Source organism: Fistularia commersonii, chromosome 4, assembly GCF_037954325.1.
Source record: "Fistularia commersonii isolate RoL2024-O1a breed Wild chromosome 4, RoL_Fcom_v1.0, whole genome shotgun sequence".
Lineage (NCBI taxonomy): Eukaryota > Metazoa > Chordata > Actinopteri > Syngnathiformes > Fistulariidae > Fistularia > Fistularia commersonii.
This window is the reverse complement of record NC_141287.1, coordinates 20,715,375-20,732,620: the sequence shown is the minus strand read 5'-3', so window position 1 is coordinate 20,732,620 and position 17,246 is coordinate 20,715,375. Positions and strand designations below refer to the sequence as shown.

Below are 17,246 nucleotides of genomic sequence, written 5' to 3'. Positions count from 1 at the left end.
AGACGTTCACCTGTATCCAGCACCATCGGCCAGCTCTTGATGTCAACAGCAGCGGCTGCGTCTTTGGATTTCAGCAGCTTCATTATTGCTTGGGTGGTCAGGATGCACACGGACTTGCTGACCTTTAAACACGCAGAATATACAGCATTATGATACATATAAAGACGTATCTTTCGATCGGTTTGAGGTCACCGGGTCACAGCGGGCGGCGCGTTACCTCGACAATCATCTTAACCGTGGGCAGGGTGGTGGCGAGGTTCTGCGGATGCGGAGGTCTGACGGTCACTGGCACACAGCCGGCGTAAAGGCAGCCGTAGAAGGTTGCGATGAGGTCGATTCCTGGAAATAAAGCGCGATATTCACAGGAGAACAAAATTTTCAGTGTCATACCGATTCGCTGTTAAATCGTTCAAATGCGAAATGATGCAGAAACAGAGATCCGGGCGACAATGACAATGTCGCGATGACACTTTTATTCTGGGGGCGGCAAATTCTCACGAATCGCTGCCTTAAATTGGGAAAAAAAAGCAGGAAGGACAAGACAGTTGCAAATGTCACCTGGCGGGTAAACAAGGGCTATGTGGTCTCCAGTGTTGAGGCGTCCCATCAGCGCCGCCGCCACTCGTTCCGCCCGCTTATGGAGCTGCAAACAGGACGCGGTGCTCGCCACTGTGCCCTGACCAGCAGACAAATTAGATTCGTCAAAACCTCGGTTGCACTCAGTTTCCTTCTAAATAAATACCACGAAGCTCAGTTTTCATAACGGAATCAGAATCGGAAAAATTTTATTTTTTATGAAAATTTAAAAAAAAAAAAAAAAATCCTATAATTGGGGGGCACAACATCAAGAATAAAATTTAAAAAATAAAAAATTAAGAGAGAATAATACATATATATATATAAATATATACCGTAAATTCCGTCATATAAGCTTTGACAACTGTGGCTTTGACAACGATGCGGCTAATTTCTGGATTTTTATAGTGTAATTACAGTAGCTTCCCTCCACCTGCACTGTCACAGTGGACAAATGAAACTGTGTCGGCAAACCCACTCGCTTTTACAATAATTCTTCAGATCAGCCATTTTGCGTTTTTGAAAAAGACGCGCGGAAATACATTTGATGCGGCAGTCTGGCTGTCAATGAAGGAAATAGAGCTGCTGCACGTAAGTTCAGCATCCGTTCTGCAAAAAAGCATTTGGGTTATGTACCGGTAGTTGTAGATGTTACCGTCTTTTAATTAAAATTTTCAAAAAAAAATTTTCTGTGTAACATCTTGCTGCGTTAATATCTTATGTTTCAATGACACCTGCGGCTTATAGACAAGTACGGCTTATTTAGGCGCAATTCATTTTTTCCTTTAAAAACGAGTCGGTGCGGCTTATATGGAGGCGCGCTCTATAGTCCAGAATTTACGGTATATAAATTACTGTACAAAATTGTGCAAATTGTAGATACCAAATGGTATCCAGACTAATCTTGCCCAAGGTTGACTCAGCATTTCAGTGCAACCCCTAATGATATTACACGGTCGTCCGTTAAAAGAGACCGTGACGTACAGACGGTGCAGAGACGAAGGTCACACCTTAGCATTGAGAACAAGGAACAGGGGATGGTCGGGGGTGGCCTGCGCTCTCCACTGAAGTACGTCCTGGATGTAGAGGAACTAAGAGAGCGAGACGCGTTAATCTAAACAGGGGGAAGACTGCGACACACACTGTCAATTCATTTGAAAACACATCAGTGACGCATCACATAAGCGTACAAAAATATGCCGGACACATTTTGGTTTTGGTAAAATAATGGTGAATATACGAAGCCGACCGTAAGGATGAACAAAGTGCGCAAAACCCGGAACACAACGGAGAAAACCATCGTGCTGCTATTGCACCGTAGACCATTAGGGTACGACTTCCTGACCCGTAAACTAAACCGTGCAAACTGCTACTCTCTCATGCTATCAAATATCATGCACGTCATATCTCATAGTTCAATGTAACACTGCCCTTGATTGCTATTATTATTATTTTGTTCATTTGTGAGATTGTGAGAAACGTCTTGTCCATTCCTCCCTATGTCCAGTGCTAGCAGAGACATTCTTCTTCTTCTTCTTCTTCCAGCTTTTCCCTTCAGGTGTCGCCACAGCAGGTCAACTTTCTCCATCTAACCCTATTCTCTGGATCCTCCTCTCTCACACCAACTACCTTCATATCCTCTCTCGCTACGTCCATAAATCTTCTCTTTGGTCTTCCTCCAGACCTCTTGCCTGGCAGCTCCAATTCCGGCATCCGTCTACCAATATATTCACTATCTCTTCTCTGTCCATGACCCAACCATCTCAGTCTGGCTTCTCTGACCTTCTCTCCAAAACATCTAACATGTGCTGTTCCTCTGATAGACTCATTCCTGATCCTCTCCATCCTGGTCACTCCCAAAGAAAACCTCAACATCTTCATCTCTGCGACCTCGAGTTCTGCCTGCTGTCTTTTGGTCATTGGAACAGTTTCTAGTCCAAACATCATCGCTGGTCTCACAACTGTCATGTCCACCTTTCCTTTCCTTCTGGCTGATGTACTTCTATCTCTTCGTACCCCTGACACTTTTCTCCACCCATTCCAACCTGCTTGGACCCGTCTCTTCACCTCTTTTCCACACTCTCCGTTGCTCTGGACTGTTGACCCCAAGTTCCTGAAATCCTCCAGCTTCTTGGTCTCCACTCCCTGTAGCCTCACCGTTCCACTCAAGTTCCTCTCATTCACACACATATATTCTGTCTTGCTGAGACTAACTTTCATTCCTCTCCTTTCCAGAGCATACCTCCACCTCTCTAGATGTTCCTCTACCTGTTGTCTGCTCTCACTACAGATCACAATGTCATCCGCAAACATCATGGTCCATGGGAGATTCCTGTCTAACCTCATCTGTCAGCCTATCCATCATCACTGCGAACAAGAAGGGGCTCAGAGCTGATCCACGATGGAGTCCCACCTCCACCTTGAACTTCTCTGTTACCCCTACAGCACACCGTACCAGTGTCTCACAGCTAGCATACATGTCCTGCACCAGTCTAACATACTTCTCTGCCGCTCCAGACTTCCTCATACAATACCAGAGCTCCTCTCTTGGCACCCTGTCATATGCTTTTTCTAGGTCTACAAAAACACAATGCAACTCCCTCTGACCTTCTCTGTACTTTTCTATCAGCATTCTCAACGCAAATACTGCATCTGTAGTACTGCTAGCGGAGACATTGACAATAATAAATAATAATCCCATAATACACGATACGGCGGGAGGCCGAGACGCGCCGAAATGTGTGTGTTTGTGAAGTCAGCGCAGGTGAAATGAGGATCAGTGTTTTGTACCTGGTCATTGTCCTCCAACTGAGACAAGTCTCTCCCACAGGCCTGCGCTATCCTCTTGCCCGCCACCAGGTTTCCTACTATCATAGAAGCAGGACCGACCTCTGTCGGACACAAACAAACGGATCCCTCGTCACTCGCTCAGTGATGTCAACAGAAACGGCGGCAATGCGATCTAAATCTCTTTTTCAGAGCGAGGCGTGGCGGCCCACCTGGTTGTTTCTGCCGCGGCTTGGGAAGGTTCGTCACACACGTGTGAGGACACATGAGGACATTGCAGGGATGCAGGGCGCCTTCCAGGAAGCGCTGCTTTGTCTCCGATATATGGATGCCGCCCAAAGGGGCTTTGGGAAGCGTGTTGGCCGGCACCAGTGCCAGGCAGTACACGCCGACCTGGTGGATGCTGTCTATGGCCTGGGAACAGGACGATTGGAAAAAAAAAAAAAAAAAAAAAAATTGGTAGACTGTTAGTTAGACTGACTTCCTGTTAAGAAGTCAAAAAAAAAAAAAAAAAATCAGACAAATCGCCATGACGATGAAGTCATTTAACATCTACAATCGCCGTCATATTTAATGGGAGTAAAAGGGCTATGATAATATTATTTGAAAAAAAAAAAAAAAAATGTCAGCGTGGTTGGCATGATAAAAAATAAGTCCTAAAAATAGAAAATCGGTATGAATAGAATTTTTTCATAAATTCTCTGTTTTGAGTTTCAAACTTGGCAATGGTTTTCTGTTATTTTCCAGCTTGCAGAGTTTTGAAAAATCCGTACGTCAGATGTGCTCCAAAAAGAAAAAAAAAAAGATTTATTTTACAAATTATACAGAAAACTTATTCTCTCATGCATGACGTATCAAGCAAAACATGGGCTCATCTTCAGATGCTTACGGGAGATGTGTGTTCACACGTGCATGCAAGAACACGTTTTTTTGTGCAAAACAAAATCATCTTTTCTTTTCGGAGCACTTTTGGTGTACTGTTTTTTTTCCCCAAACTCAACTTTTTTTGATCCAGCACCCGTCCCTCCAGTTATTTCCCACCTTCCCAAAACTTGAGCGGCAATGAAGCCAGTGCATCATGCCATATCTAATATCTAATGCACACTGTAAGCGTATTTGATAACACTTAAATGTAAAAGCAGTATCCTATCCCCTTCAGAAGTATTGCAGAGAGTGCATGGTGGACACCTGAAGAACACGGCTCATCCACTGGAAGCTGTCCTCCTCGGAAGCGTCGGGCCTCTGCTCCGCCACCACCACGATCCTCTCATCGTGCAGCACCGACACAGAAAAGACAGCTATCCTGAAACGCCGAACGCAAAAACAGGTAAACGGTTGGGCGGGGAGAAAAAAAAAAGCCAGCCGTAGGTAGATTTTTCCTTTACCTCCCTCTGTAGACGAACTTCATTGGTTCCACCGCCAGCGCCGTGGCAACCACGTCGTCGGCGTTGTGTCTGCGCCCGCTGACCACCATCAGCCCGTCCATCTTCCCTACAATGAACACAAGGCGGTCCTGGAGGGGAAAAAAACACAAAAAACATCTTGTTGCATGGGAGGAGCATTGATATATTATCAGTTATTAATATTAAGTATTAACTGTTAATAATTAGCATTAATGATAGTTATTTATTCATAATTAAAAAATATTTATTTATTATTATTACATTGTGGTGCTGGCAAAGTTGCTTAGTCAATATGAAACTTCTTAATTCTTCCAAACTTCAACCATAAAATTCCGGAATGAACTTTGAGCGCAGACAAGTGTCCCGCAGGGAGTGATCAGAAATTACAAATGGAGGTAGATACTCAGCAGGAGGACGCTAGTTTCATTACTTGATTGACTTTTAATGGCTAATTAAGAGCATCTGAGGTTCAAGCGTATCTTAACTTTTGTCTACAAAATTAAGCGTCACACATGAGAGGCCGTCAAATGGAATTTTAATATGTAGGGAACTGAAAGGCAAAGTGATTAATACGGCAAGATAAGATAACACAAGATTATTCTTCATTAGTTCTTCAACCGGGGGGGAGTTTAGATTCGATTAGTCTGCTGACGCCCAGTAAAAATACATTCCTGCATTGACAGAGGTTGTTTGTTTTTCCATGGATGGATGGAAGTTTATATAAAATCTCTCAGAAACCAGAGTAATGTTGAACTCGTGGGAAAAAAAACAAAAAAAAAACAGTTTTTGATGCACGCATTTGCTGTGTTTTGTTTTTTTAACTTTGCTGGTCATGTGTAAATACCAGCGAATGTTACCACACCTCACTGCATCATATTATCATTAGGTTATTGCATACAGTGTAATAAAATGGGAAATAAACTATCTGCGTTTTACATTAGTACTCTTGCTCTCTTAATGCTGAAATGGACCATTATGTGGATTATTGCAAATACGAGTATTTAACTAAAATGTATTTCATTTTAGTTTGAACATTTTTTAAATGTCATTTTAAATTTGAAGATGATGGCGCTCTTGTGACATCAAAATAAAACGTGTTAAAATCTTTTGTCTTAATAAGCGTCTGCAGGCGGCAGAATAAGGATGACAGCACAGAGGACGGTAGTTTTTTTGTCATAAATACAAGAACGACTGATTGAGTATTTCGCTTGAAATTAACCTTCAACCCAGCGTCTTTTTTTCCAGAGTTCAAGATTTTTTGTTTCATGCAGACATGTAATTTAGTTTTCTCTGCAGTTGTTCATTGATTTAAAAAAAATGCATATAAAAAACGCACATATTTTGTTTATACATACCCGAAAGGCAAAAAAAAAAAAAATTACATACCGCATTAATTCATTTTAAATTTCAAATTTAATTTTTTAAAACTTTTTTCTATATATTATATATTATTATAAAATATATATAAAAAATATTATTATTATAAATATTATATTATTATTATTTATTATATATACATTTAAAACTTATTCTTTTGAGCAGTTTCCAAATGGCTCTTTGAGTGATGAAGGTTGCCGACCCCTAGTCTGAGCGCAAAGATAAAATTGTAAAAATAGCTTATGAGAATTAAGAGAATGCGGATTCCAGTGATGGAACTCACAGGTCCAACAAATCCCAGCAGAGATGTTCTGGTGAACGGCCGGTCGCTGATGGGAGTCCCCGACGACGTCACCGGGATGGTCTGGAAAAAAGCAGCACTGTTAAAAACACGCAACACCAAAATAGTGCACTTTACAAAACGCAATAAAAATTCAGTATCACAAATTTAGCCTCAACCCGCAGCTTATGGGTTGGTATTCCAAAATACGGAGCATTAAAGGAAAAGGTGTTTCGAATAGTCTGTCCGCCTTTTGTATTTTATATCATTTAAAGATCATTTTTTTCGTAGCTGCAAAGATAGCATGCAAACAAGTAAGAAGGGCGTGTACATTTTGTACCACGTGGCCCGTTCGAGCGACGGCGCTCACCTCAAAAGTGTTCTTGGTCATGCCGGGGAGGCCGTAATAAGCCACGCCGGTGCAGCCGGAGCTCACGCAGATTTCTCCCACCTCGTCCGTCTGACAGAGATACGGCGTCCCGTCGACCCGAACCACACACACCACGGCTGTCGGGCGATTTCCATATTAGAAGACTGAGATGTCATTCTTTGCAAACTCCACATTAAATATGAAATTTAGGAGAACAAGTTTTTCCTCATTGTTATTTGTAAGTTTGACATTACTTGTACTGCATCCCAGTAAATCCTAAACTACCAGAGTGGACTTTATGCAAAAGTAAATAAACACACCTGGAGGAAAACTCAGACCAAATATTACCCTGTTGAGCCGCATTTTGTAATAACGGTGCATTTTGTAATAAACGTCCAAAATGTAATCACTTTTTCATTTCATTTTGTGATAAAGCCGCATTTTGTAATAAACAGACGCATTTGGAATAAACTGCCCCAACGCATTTTGTAATAAATTTTGCCGCATTATGTAATACGTTATTACATTTTGAGAAAATTATTGCAAAATGCACTTGCAACTTTTTATTCTCGAGGAAATGTAATAACATGGAATTTATAGAATATTTAAAGAATATTTATATAGAATATTATAGAATATAGGATATATAGAATATTATAGAATATAGAATATTATAGAATATTATAAATATTATAGAATATTTATAGAATATTCTCTGTTAATGAACTGATAGTAATTGCTAAGTACTGCTACTAGGCTAATACAGTGATACTAATAATAGGCCTAGCTTTTACAAATACTTTAAAGAAAATAAAATACAATTAACAAACAAATCAACAATGCTTTAGAATTGTTATTACATTTCCTAGAGAATAAAAAAGTTGCAAGTGCATTTTGTAATAATCTTGAATGTGGATATTACACAATGCTATGTAATGTAATCATCATAAAGCATAACAAATTAGGCCTGAAAGGGTGACACCAAACAGCCTTTATCCTAAAAAAAAAAAAAAAAAAAAAAAAAAATAATGACATTAAAATTGGGATAATATTGGGGGAAAAAAAAAAAACAAAAAACAAAAATAATGACATTAAAATTGGGATAAAGTTTGGAAAAAAAAAACAAAAAAACAAATAAATTACATTAAAATTGGGATAAAACTGGAAAAAAACAACAAAAATAATGACATTAAAATTGGGATAAAATTGGGGGAAAAAAAATCAACAAAAATAGGGACATTAAAATTGGGAAAAAAAAACAACAAAAATAATGAAATTAAAACTGGGATAAAATTGAGAAAAAAGAAAAAAAAATAATGACATTAAAATTGGGATAAAATTGGTTAAAAAAAAAAACAACAACAAAAATAATGACATTAAAATTGGGATTTCATCTTGTATTCACAATCCAAATATTTCTCCTCTTGTCTTTTAAATGAGCGATTTGCCCGTCAACACCAGCACAATATATTAATGAGCGGCGGTGCACGGTACCTCCAGGCATGACCTGTCCCACATCTTGCACCGTGAGGACGGAGAGTTTTTCCTCCGTGTCCACACGGATTACGCTGTGGCTCAGCCCCCCCATGGACAGCACTGCCTTGCCTGGAGGAGGAACTCCCATTTCTGGAGGTCTACAAGGCACATGGTTAGAATTTTACACACAGCACTTCATGAAACTAATTATGAGATGAAACATTTCCAAACTTTACATGACAAACTGCACACGGTTTGGTACCGGCTTGGTATAAGTTTAAAAAAAAGAGCACTTTTATCTTCGCGGTATTCTATTTGTGGAGACACCAGTGCTCCGTTATGGAATTTATTGACTGACATGTTGCCATGAGACAAATATACTGCTCAAAACAAATAAAATAAAAGGTACACTTGGACAACACAATGTAACTTCTGTCCACTTAGGAAGCCACACGGATGGATTTGGACTTGTTTTAAGGACATGACATCAACGTTGTGTGTTTTTCCAAATCCAGACCTCCATGGGTTCATACATTGGATTTCCACTGATCATTTTGGTGTGATTTTGTTGTCGGCAAATTCAACCATGTCAAAAAACGAAGTATTTCATAAGAATATTTCATTCATTCAGTTCTAGGATGTGTTATTTTAGCGTCACCTTAATTTTTTGGAGCAGTTTATTGCAAGAGAATCAACATCGTTTGAAACTAGACTACGGCTTACAATACAAGCTCATGCTAAACCAAACTGCTCGTAAACAATATAATAAGGGAGCATGTAAGAAAAACCTGTGTTTGAATAACTTAAAATAAACAAAAATAAAATATATAAATATATAAATATATAAATAAATAAATAAATAAATAAATAAATAAATTAAATTATGATAAATAATTTAATACAAGCACATGCTAAACCAAACTGGTTGTAAACAATATAATGAGGGAGCATGTAAGAAACACCTGTGTTTGTATAACTTAAAATAAACAAAAATAAAATAAATCAATGAAAATAAAATGATAATAATAAATAATTTAATAAAGTAGATAAAAAATACACACATACACCTGAATGTGTTAATCATGTAATAAGACTATATTATATTACAGAATAAGCAGGGTAGTGTTACTCAGGTTTCCCCAAAGACTGTAGGCAATTTTTCCTTTATCTCACGGTGAAAGTTGCAGAGGGGGGGGCGACGTTACACATCTTTTCTGCTGAAATCAACATGCAAAGACCGCTGTTTTGCAACTGCATCTCTGTCAACTTGATGCGTGCATTTTTAACAACAACAAAAACTCCCCGACCAAAACTCATCTCTGTGTTTAAGAATAATAACCTCTGCGGCTGATGTTACAAGACGTAAGTGTTCTGTAAACACACTTGTATAAAGGGAGTAGAGACGCAGGAAGCGTTGAACGGGCTGCGGCTGGAGCTGCAGTGACGGCGGCTCACCTGCGGATGGCGACAGTCATGGCTTCGGAGGAACTGGCACATGGACAGATCACCTCGGGTCGCAGTCCACGTGCCTGGAACACGTTGAGAAAAGCATCGCAGGAGGATATCGACCCTGTATCGGAAGAGCACGGAATCAGACCGACGAATACAAACGGCACGGACGACAAATAAAGGTATTCTTCTATAAGCGTATTCCTTCGTGATAATTCATTCAGCGGACTCACATGGGTTTGCTCCGTCGGCTACGATCAGCATGCGCAGTGAGCTCAGGCTGATGTCTCTCTGTTCTCTCTGAGCCAGCAGAGACCAGTGCATGTCTCTGGACTTCACCACCGCCACACGTGCTGTGGAGAAGGCATGCAAACACGTGCCGGCACGTTAAGACGGTACCCGCATCCGCGCCCTCCGTCGGCCGTCGGCAAATAGAAGTAAAAACGGACTGAATCGCCGACGGGTGACTCGGCGGAGCTCGAATCCGACAGGAGGTGCATTTTGATGGACGCGGAGGAGCCTCCGGTCCTCGGCCTCCATTCCTTTACGTCTCAATCTACTCGACTCAATTGTCGAGTCAAAATGATGACGTAATTAAGGCCGGCGCTCGTGGGCACCGACCGATGCTAAAAGAAACCGGTAATGTTTATTTGCAGCGCTTGCGCCGCACATGGAACACTACGGTTCTGTACGTGCTGGATTGATCTGTATATATGTTCATAAATGTGCAATATTTCATAACAGCTACATGTACAATATTTTTTCATACTATTGTGGACTCCTTATCTTTCACTTGTTACTTAAAACACTTTATAGTTTTCACATGTTACTTAAGACACTCTATAGTTTATTTGTATTTCTTATTCTCCCTTTTTCTCTTATAATTTTTTTACTGTTTATACAATTTTTCTACTATTATTTATTATTGTTATATTATGTTATTATGTTCATAACTGTGCAATATTTCATAACAGCTACATGTACAATATTTTTTCATACTCTTGTGCACTCCTTATCTTTCACTTGTTACTTAAAACACTTTATAGTTTTCACATGTTACTTAAGACACTTTATAGTTTATGTGTATTTCTTATTCATCCTAAATTCTCTTATTTTTTTTACTGTTTATACCATTTTTCTACTATTATTTATTATTGTTATATTATGTTATTATGTTCATAACTGTGCAATATTTCATAACAGCTACATGTACAATATTTTTTCATACTCTTGTGCACTCCTTATCTTTCACTTGTTACTTAAGACACTTTGTAGTTTATTTGTATTTCTTATTCTCCCTAAATTCTCTTGTTTTTTTTACTGTTTATACAATTTTTCTACTATTATTTATTCTTGTTATATTATGTTATTATGTTCATAACTGTGCGATTTTTCATGTACAATATTTTTTCATACTTGTGCACTCCTTATCTTTCACTTGTTACTTAAAACACTTTATAGTTTTCACTTGTTACTTAAGACACTTTATAGATTATTTGTATTTCTTATTCATCCTAAATTCTCTTCTTTTTTTTTACTGTTTATACAATTTTTCTACTATTATTTATTATTGTTATATTATGTTATTATGTTCATAACTCTGCGATTTTTCATGTACAATATTTTTTCATACTTGTGCACTCCTTATCTTTCACTTGTTACTTAAAACACTTTATAGTTTTCACTTGTTACTTAAGACACTTTATAGATTATTTGTATTTCTTATTCATCCTAAATTCTCTTCTTTTTTTTTACTGTTTATACAATTTTTCTACTATTATTTATTATTGTTATATTATGTTATTATGTTCATAACTCTGCGATTTTTCATGTACAATATTTTTCCATCCTCTTGTGCACTCCTTATCTTTCACTTGTTACTTAAGACACTTTATAGTTTTCACTTCTTACTTAAGACACTTTATAGTTTTCACTTGTTACTTAAGACACTTTATGGATTATTTGTATTTCTTATTCTCCCTAAGTTCTCTCCTTTTTTTACTGTTTATTTATTTTTTTCTACTATTATTCATTATTGTTATTATTCCTCTGCGTTTGACAAAGCGTCTCTGAGAGTCGAGCTTGGATGAAGCTTCACCTTTGTACGCGTGAACCTTCTGTATCCAGGAGAGAGGGTTGACTTTCATGAGGGAGTAAGGGATGCTGATCACGTGCATCCTATTCATAACACTCTGTAATGAAAGAACGTAAAATGTTAAAATACAATCGCTTTCTCTTTAGCAAATAAAGATGCTTTTGATTCAATTCGATGACCGAGACGTTCGAATAAATATTTTCATTCGGCGGGAAAACATCTCCTTCTTCTTCTTCGACATTGTGACCATTATTTGTATGAGCGGAGAGACGGAAAACACTCACAGCGAGCACTCCGTGCCATAATCCTGCTTCTCTCTTGAAGTCCAAGACATTGGTAATTGTCTCTGCTGCAAACCGGCACAGATGGCAACGTCACATTCCGATACTTTAAACGTGACACAGTTATTACCGTCGGTGTAAAAGTACAAGCAAAGTAACAAACTAAGTTTTCGGTACAGACGAGCGTCTCCAGAGGCTGCGGTATGAAGAGTGAAACTGGGACACCGAAGGGGAAGGAGGGTTGAGATCTCGCCTTTCTTTTATCCAGAACCACCTCTAGCCTCCGATGCAATAACTAGATCAGTGTTTCCCAACCGCTGTGCCGCGGCACGTTAGCGTGCCGTGAGAGATCATCAGGTGTGCCGTGGAAAAACGCCCGCTTTCACCCGATTGGTCCGAAAATTATTTATCCAACGCAAATAATGTGTCTTCTATGTGGGCAGTGTGTCCATTCCATGGCAACGGGTAGTGAATTAACCTGTGCATCTGTGTATCAGAGTGATTAGTGACGCTTTGCGGGATACATTTTAAAAATAAAAAGTACTTGTATCTGCGTAAACAAACAGGCAGCCTTGTTGAAAACTACCAAGACGAGTGAGAAAGCAGTGAAATCTTGCTATAAAGTTGCTGAACTCGTCTCTAAATCCAAACAGCAAAACATTAATACTACCTGCCGGCAAAATCATTGTAGAAGAAATGCTCTGCTCTGGCGTTGATAAAGAAATAGCCAGTTCTCTCAAATAATACCATTTTCAGACATATTGATGACATGTCTTCAGACATTGAAATAAGTGTTCTGGAAAAGTTGCACATCAGTGGGAAATTTGCATTGCAACTTGACAAATCTACAGATATTAGATACATTAGATTCCACACTAAGTAACTTGAGACTACGGTTTCATTCTAATTTGTTAAAAAATGCTTTTGACATATTTATTCGGTGGTGTGCCGTGTGATTTTTCGAATGTAAAATATGTGCCGTGGCTCAAAAAAGGTCGGGAACCACCGAACTAGAAGCATCGAACGCGGACTGCGATTGCTCAGCGCGAGCGAACGTGTTTCGGTCGTTATCTGTTTTGACGCTTTGAGACGAAATAGCAAAAAACGTGCGAAAGCAGGTGAAACATCCCGGTACTCGGCGCGAGTTTACCTTCCGTGTAGCCGCAGGCCTGAGTGAGGGCGTGACAGTGAGCAAGCATGGCCGAATGGCACACCGTGATCCCCATGGTGCTTCCTTCTTTGCTGGTTTTATACTGAAACCAAAACACGTAGCTTTCAAAAATTCCATCTTGGAACCGCAGGATCTAATTTTCGACAAAGTCACTTTGCTCACCTCTATGTAAGCGATGTCATTACTTGCTTCCCGGATGGGAGGATGCCAGTCTTTGGGGGGTTTCACCACGTGCTTTCCGTCCGTCACGAACCACAGCAATCGCGGCCAACCTGCGAATTCGGCCCTTGAAATCAGTCAGGAGGGACTCCAACTCTACATGCAAGAAATGTCGGATAAAAACTAAATTGGGCTTTACCTTTGAAAGTGGCTACCTCCCCCGTTTGTGCTTTGGGCAGACCTTTTTGGCAAGCGTCGGTGGTGAGGGCCAAAGTGACGCCGCAGCTGCCCAGCAGGAATCCAATCTGTTGACTTCCTGCATCCTTGATGACAAAATGACAACGAGCCTTTAGCGTAGCAAACAAATAGTCTCGTGAAGAGATCATGCCGAAGGCGGGCGGGAAGAAAAAGTCAAAACGAGAGATACGATGTCGAGGTGAAACTCTAACACCTGCGCGGGAGTGCAGTGATACCTAAATCGTTTTTTTTTAAATATTCCCTCTTATGAGTCTGTCGCATTTTCGGAGGAGTAAAACACAAGGTCGTGCTTGATTCTCACTGATATTTAAATTGGCGCAGCAAAAGTACTGACCGGATCGGGCCGCGCGGGAATAATAAGAGCGAGGCAAGAGGAGAAAAGAGGAAGAGGAAAGCAGAACGTTTTCACAAACGGGAACCAGCGAGTCTGTTGAGCAATGCATGAGTGGAAACATAAATCATCCTATTTTACTTAAATCTCATCAATTTCAGCACGGCTCGCTCGAACGGCACGCTTTTAAAAGGGCAGTCAAGAGCAGTCATTCATATGCAGCCTGTGAAATTTGTACGGTCGTCCTCGAGACTCCGGGAGAATTAAAGTAGTCTAAAACGAGTGGATGGCAGAAGTCACATTTCTGCGGTTAAATTCTAGCGTTACGCTCCAGTTGGAGGTTCCCGTCTATGACAACGTACACTGGGATAGCGGAGGAAAGCGACCCTTTTGAAATTTAAAATGAATTAACACATCATATAATATATTTTTTTTTGTCTTTATGTTATGTATAAACAGCATATGTGCTGCTTTTTTTTTTTTTTTTTTTTTTAACCAATGAACAACTGCTGAGAAAACAAGATGATATTGCCGCACGCAACAAATCACTTTGAACTACGAAAAAAAAAAAAAGTTGGATTGAATGTTGCTTTTAAGCAAAATACTCAATGTCTATTTGAGTCTTTCTTGTATTTATGAAAAAAAAAAAAAGAACTTCAATTATCCACCAGCAGCGAACCAACAACGCCGTCCTCATCCTTTTACTGGCGCGTGCAGTCGCACATTATATATTTTAACATGTATTTAAATGTCACACGATTGCCATAATCAACTGAAATGTAAAAAAAAAAAAAAAAAAAAATGAAACACTCGTTAATTCTTTTCAAAAGCCACCGGGAGCCGCGGGTTGCCGACCCCAGGCCGGGTCGGGGGGTGAACGTCCAGCAGGGGTCACTCCCGCTCTTGGGAAAGGTCACAAAGGCCCATCGAGGGGCCGACGTTACCTTCCTGGTCAGAGGCACCTCGATGGGCACGGGCACCAGCTCGGCCAGCAGACAGCCGTAGAAGGCCACCATGAACATGACCGGATCGTTGTTGGGGAACACGAGCGCCACCTAGGAATATATCACGGACAAGTCAGCCTTTGGCATATATGACCGGCGCGTTTGGCCGCCGTGCTCGTCACGCGGCGCTAAAAAGCCGTTGCAGTGGACAGTCTGCACCACTACGTTCTTCGATAAGCAAGTCCAGCCATTTACTTGCTCCAATTCAATATTCAGTCATAAAATAGTGGAGTCTACATTTCTATTTACAGCTGGTTCTGGTTCTGGACAAGTGGTTGCAGCGGAGAGCGTTCATTTTCGGGACTTACTCTGTCTCCGGGAACGAGCAAAGGCTCATTCCTGGTGCTCAGCTTGTTGAGAAGAGTGTAGGCCAATTTCTGACAGCGGGTCCATAGTTTACCTGCAATGATACGCATATGTAAATATATCTATATGCATACATATATATGCACATATATGATTTGCATATGCATTTATGTATGTATGATATACATATTGTGTACATGATGCATATTTGTATATGATATGCATGATATGTATATCATACGCACATGTAAATATATCCATATGCATACGTATATATGCACATATATGATTTGCATATGCATATATGTATGTATGATATACATATTATGTATATAATGCATATTTATAAATGATATGCATATGTATATCATACGCATATGTAAATATATCTATAAGCATATGTATATATGCACATATATGATTTGCATATGCATATATGTATGTATGATATACATATTATGTACATGATGCATATTTATATGCATGATATGCATGATATGTATATATACAGTTGCACAAATGACACGTTTTATACGCCCAGGCATAGTTGTCAACATACAAACCATATCAAATATAGGAACCCAAAAATGTCATGGTGACAGTTCCCATCGCATAAGAGAAATGAAGAAGCGTGTTTTCATTTTTGACGATCGATGGAGACGGACGGTAATGATTCACCCTTTTCAATTGTGAGCCGAGCATCAAAAGTCGCCTCCTACCGTAGGTGAGCGTGTAGACGGGCTTGCCGGCGCTATCGAGCGCTGTCAGACAGGGGCTCTTGGGCTGGGTGGAGCCCCAGCGCTGCAAGGCGGCCGGCAAGGAGGGAGGCCAGTTGGAGACCACCCCGAGAGGCTCTCCTTCAAGGGGACTCATTGGTTGGCCTTCTGGCTTTGGCTGGTTGGGATCCGGTAGCGGGACTAAATTGGAGGAGAAAAGAAGGAGACGTTATTCGGAGGGCGGTCGGCGGGTAAACGAGTGCAATATGGCGTGGAATAACAACGGCAACGTGTTCTCATTGGAGGGGAGGCGCCGCCCTGCAGATGTCTGACACTGAATAATACAGCGTTTCCCAACCTTTTTTGAGCCACGGCACATATTTTACATTCGAAAAATCACACGGCACACCACCGAATAAATATGTCAAAAACAGTTTTTAACGTATTAGAATGAAACCGTAGTCTCAATTTACTCAGTGTGAAATCTAATGTATCTAATATCTGTAGATTCGGCAAGTTACAATGCAAATTTCCCACTGATGTGCAACTTTTCCAGAACACTTATTTCAATGTCTGAAGACATGTCATCAATATGTCTGAAAATGGTATTATTTGAGAGAACTGGCTATTTCTTTATCAACGCCAGAGCCGAGCATTTCTTCTACAATGATTTTTCCGACGGGTCGTATTAATGTTTTGCTGTTTGGATTTAGAGATGAGTTCAGCAACTTTATAGCAAGATTTCACTGCTTTCTCACTCGTCTTGGTAGTTTTCAACAATGCTGCCTGTTTGTTTACGCAGATACAGGTACTTTTTATTTTAAAAATGTATCCTGCAAAGCGTCACTAATCACTCTGATACACAGATGCACAGGTTAATTCACTACACAGCGGTTGGGAAACACTGAAATAATACAACCTTGCTCACACATAGTTTGTAAAAAGTTCTTATCTCCAAAAGCCCCAGCGCTGAAAGTTGACTTGACATCATGTATTTGATGAATGTCTAATTTATTTCTTGCACCGAGCTCCATTCAATTTACTATTCATTTCTGTTTTAAACGCGAAGAAAAATGACGTCTTTTTCATTCAACCTTACATGTGATGGCTCGCAGTATTTCGTTTAAAAGTTGGTCAGTTTACTTTGTACTCCTATAAAACGCCAACATAGTTTCGTAGCTTAAAAAAAACAAACATCCTCGTCAGA

The 17,246-nt window shown here is 39.9% G+C and overlaps 1 protein-coding gene across 2 annotated transcripts in view; it reads right to left on the bottom strand.

The window, feature by feature from the left end:
- Positions 1-17,246, bottom strand: part of LOC147235096 (disco-interacting protein 2 homolog A-like) — a 93,819-nt gene that overhangs the window by 14,674 nt on the left and 61,899 nt on the right. For both annotated transcript variants that reach the window (XM_086145946.1, XM_086145947.1), the window contains exons 8-28: positions 16,043-16,240; positions 15,326-15,417; positions 14,958-15,068; positions 13,624-13,747; positions 13,428-13,537; positions 13,245-13,347; positions 12,098-12,162; positions 11,817-11,910; positions 9,952-10,071; positions 9,725-9,839; positions 8,288-8,427; positions 6,794-6,930; positions 6,427-6,507; positions 4,749-4,876; positions 4,552-4,666; positions 3,576-3,777; positions 3,367-3,467; positions 1,587-1,667; positions 559-676; positions 218-339; positions 11-122 (exon numbers count right to left, since the gene is read on the bottom strand). In XM_086145946.1, coding sequence (XP_086002072.1) covers positions 11-122; positions 218-339; positions 559-676; positions 1,587-1,667; positions 3,367-3,467; positions 3,576-3,777; positions 4,552-4,666; positions 4,749-4,876; positions 6,427-6,507; positions 6,794-6,930; positions 8,288-8,427; positions 9,725-9,839; positions 9,952-10,071; positions 11,817-11,910; positions 12,098-12,162; positions 13,245-13,347; positions 13,428-13,537; positions 13,624-13,747; positions 14,958-15,068; positions 15,326-15,417; positions 16,043-16,240 — 2,469 coding nt within the window. The remainder of the gene's footprint in view (positions 1-10; positions 123-217; positions 340-558; positions 677-1,586; positions 1,668-3,366; positions 3,468-3,575; positions 3,778-4,551; positions 4,667-4,748; positions 4,877-6,426; positions 6,508-6,793; positions 6,931-8,287; positions 8,428-9,724; positions 9,840-9,951; positions 10,072-11,816; positions 11,911-12,097; positions 12,163-13,244; positions 13,348-13,427; positions 13,538-13,623; positions 13,748-14,957; positions 15,069-15,325; positions 15,418-16,042; positions 16,241-17,246) is intronic.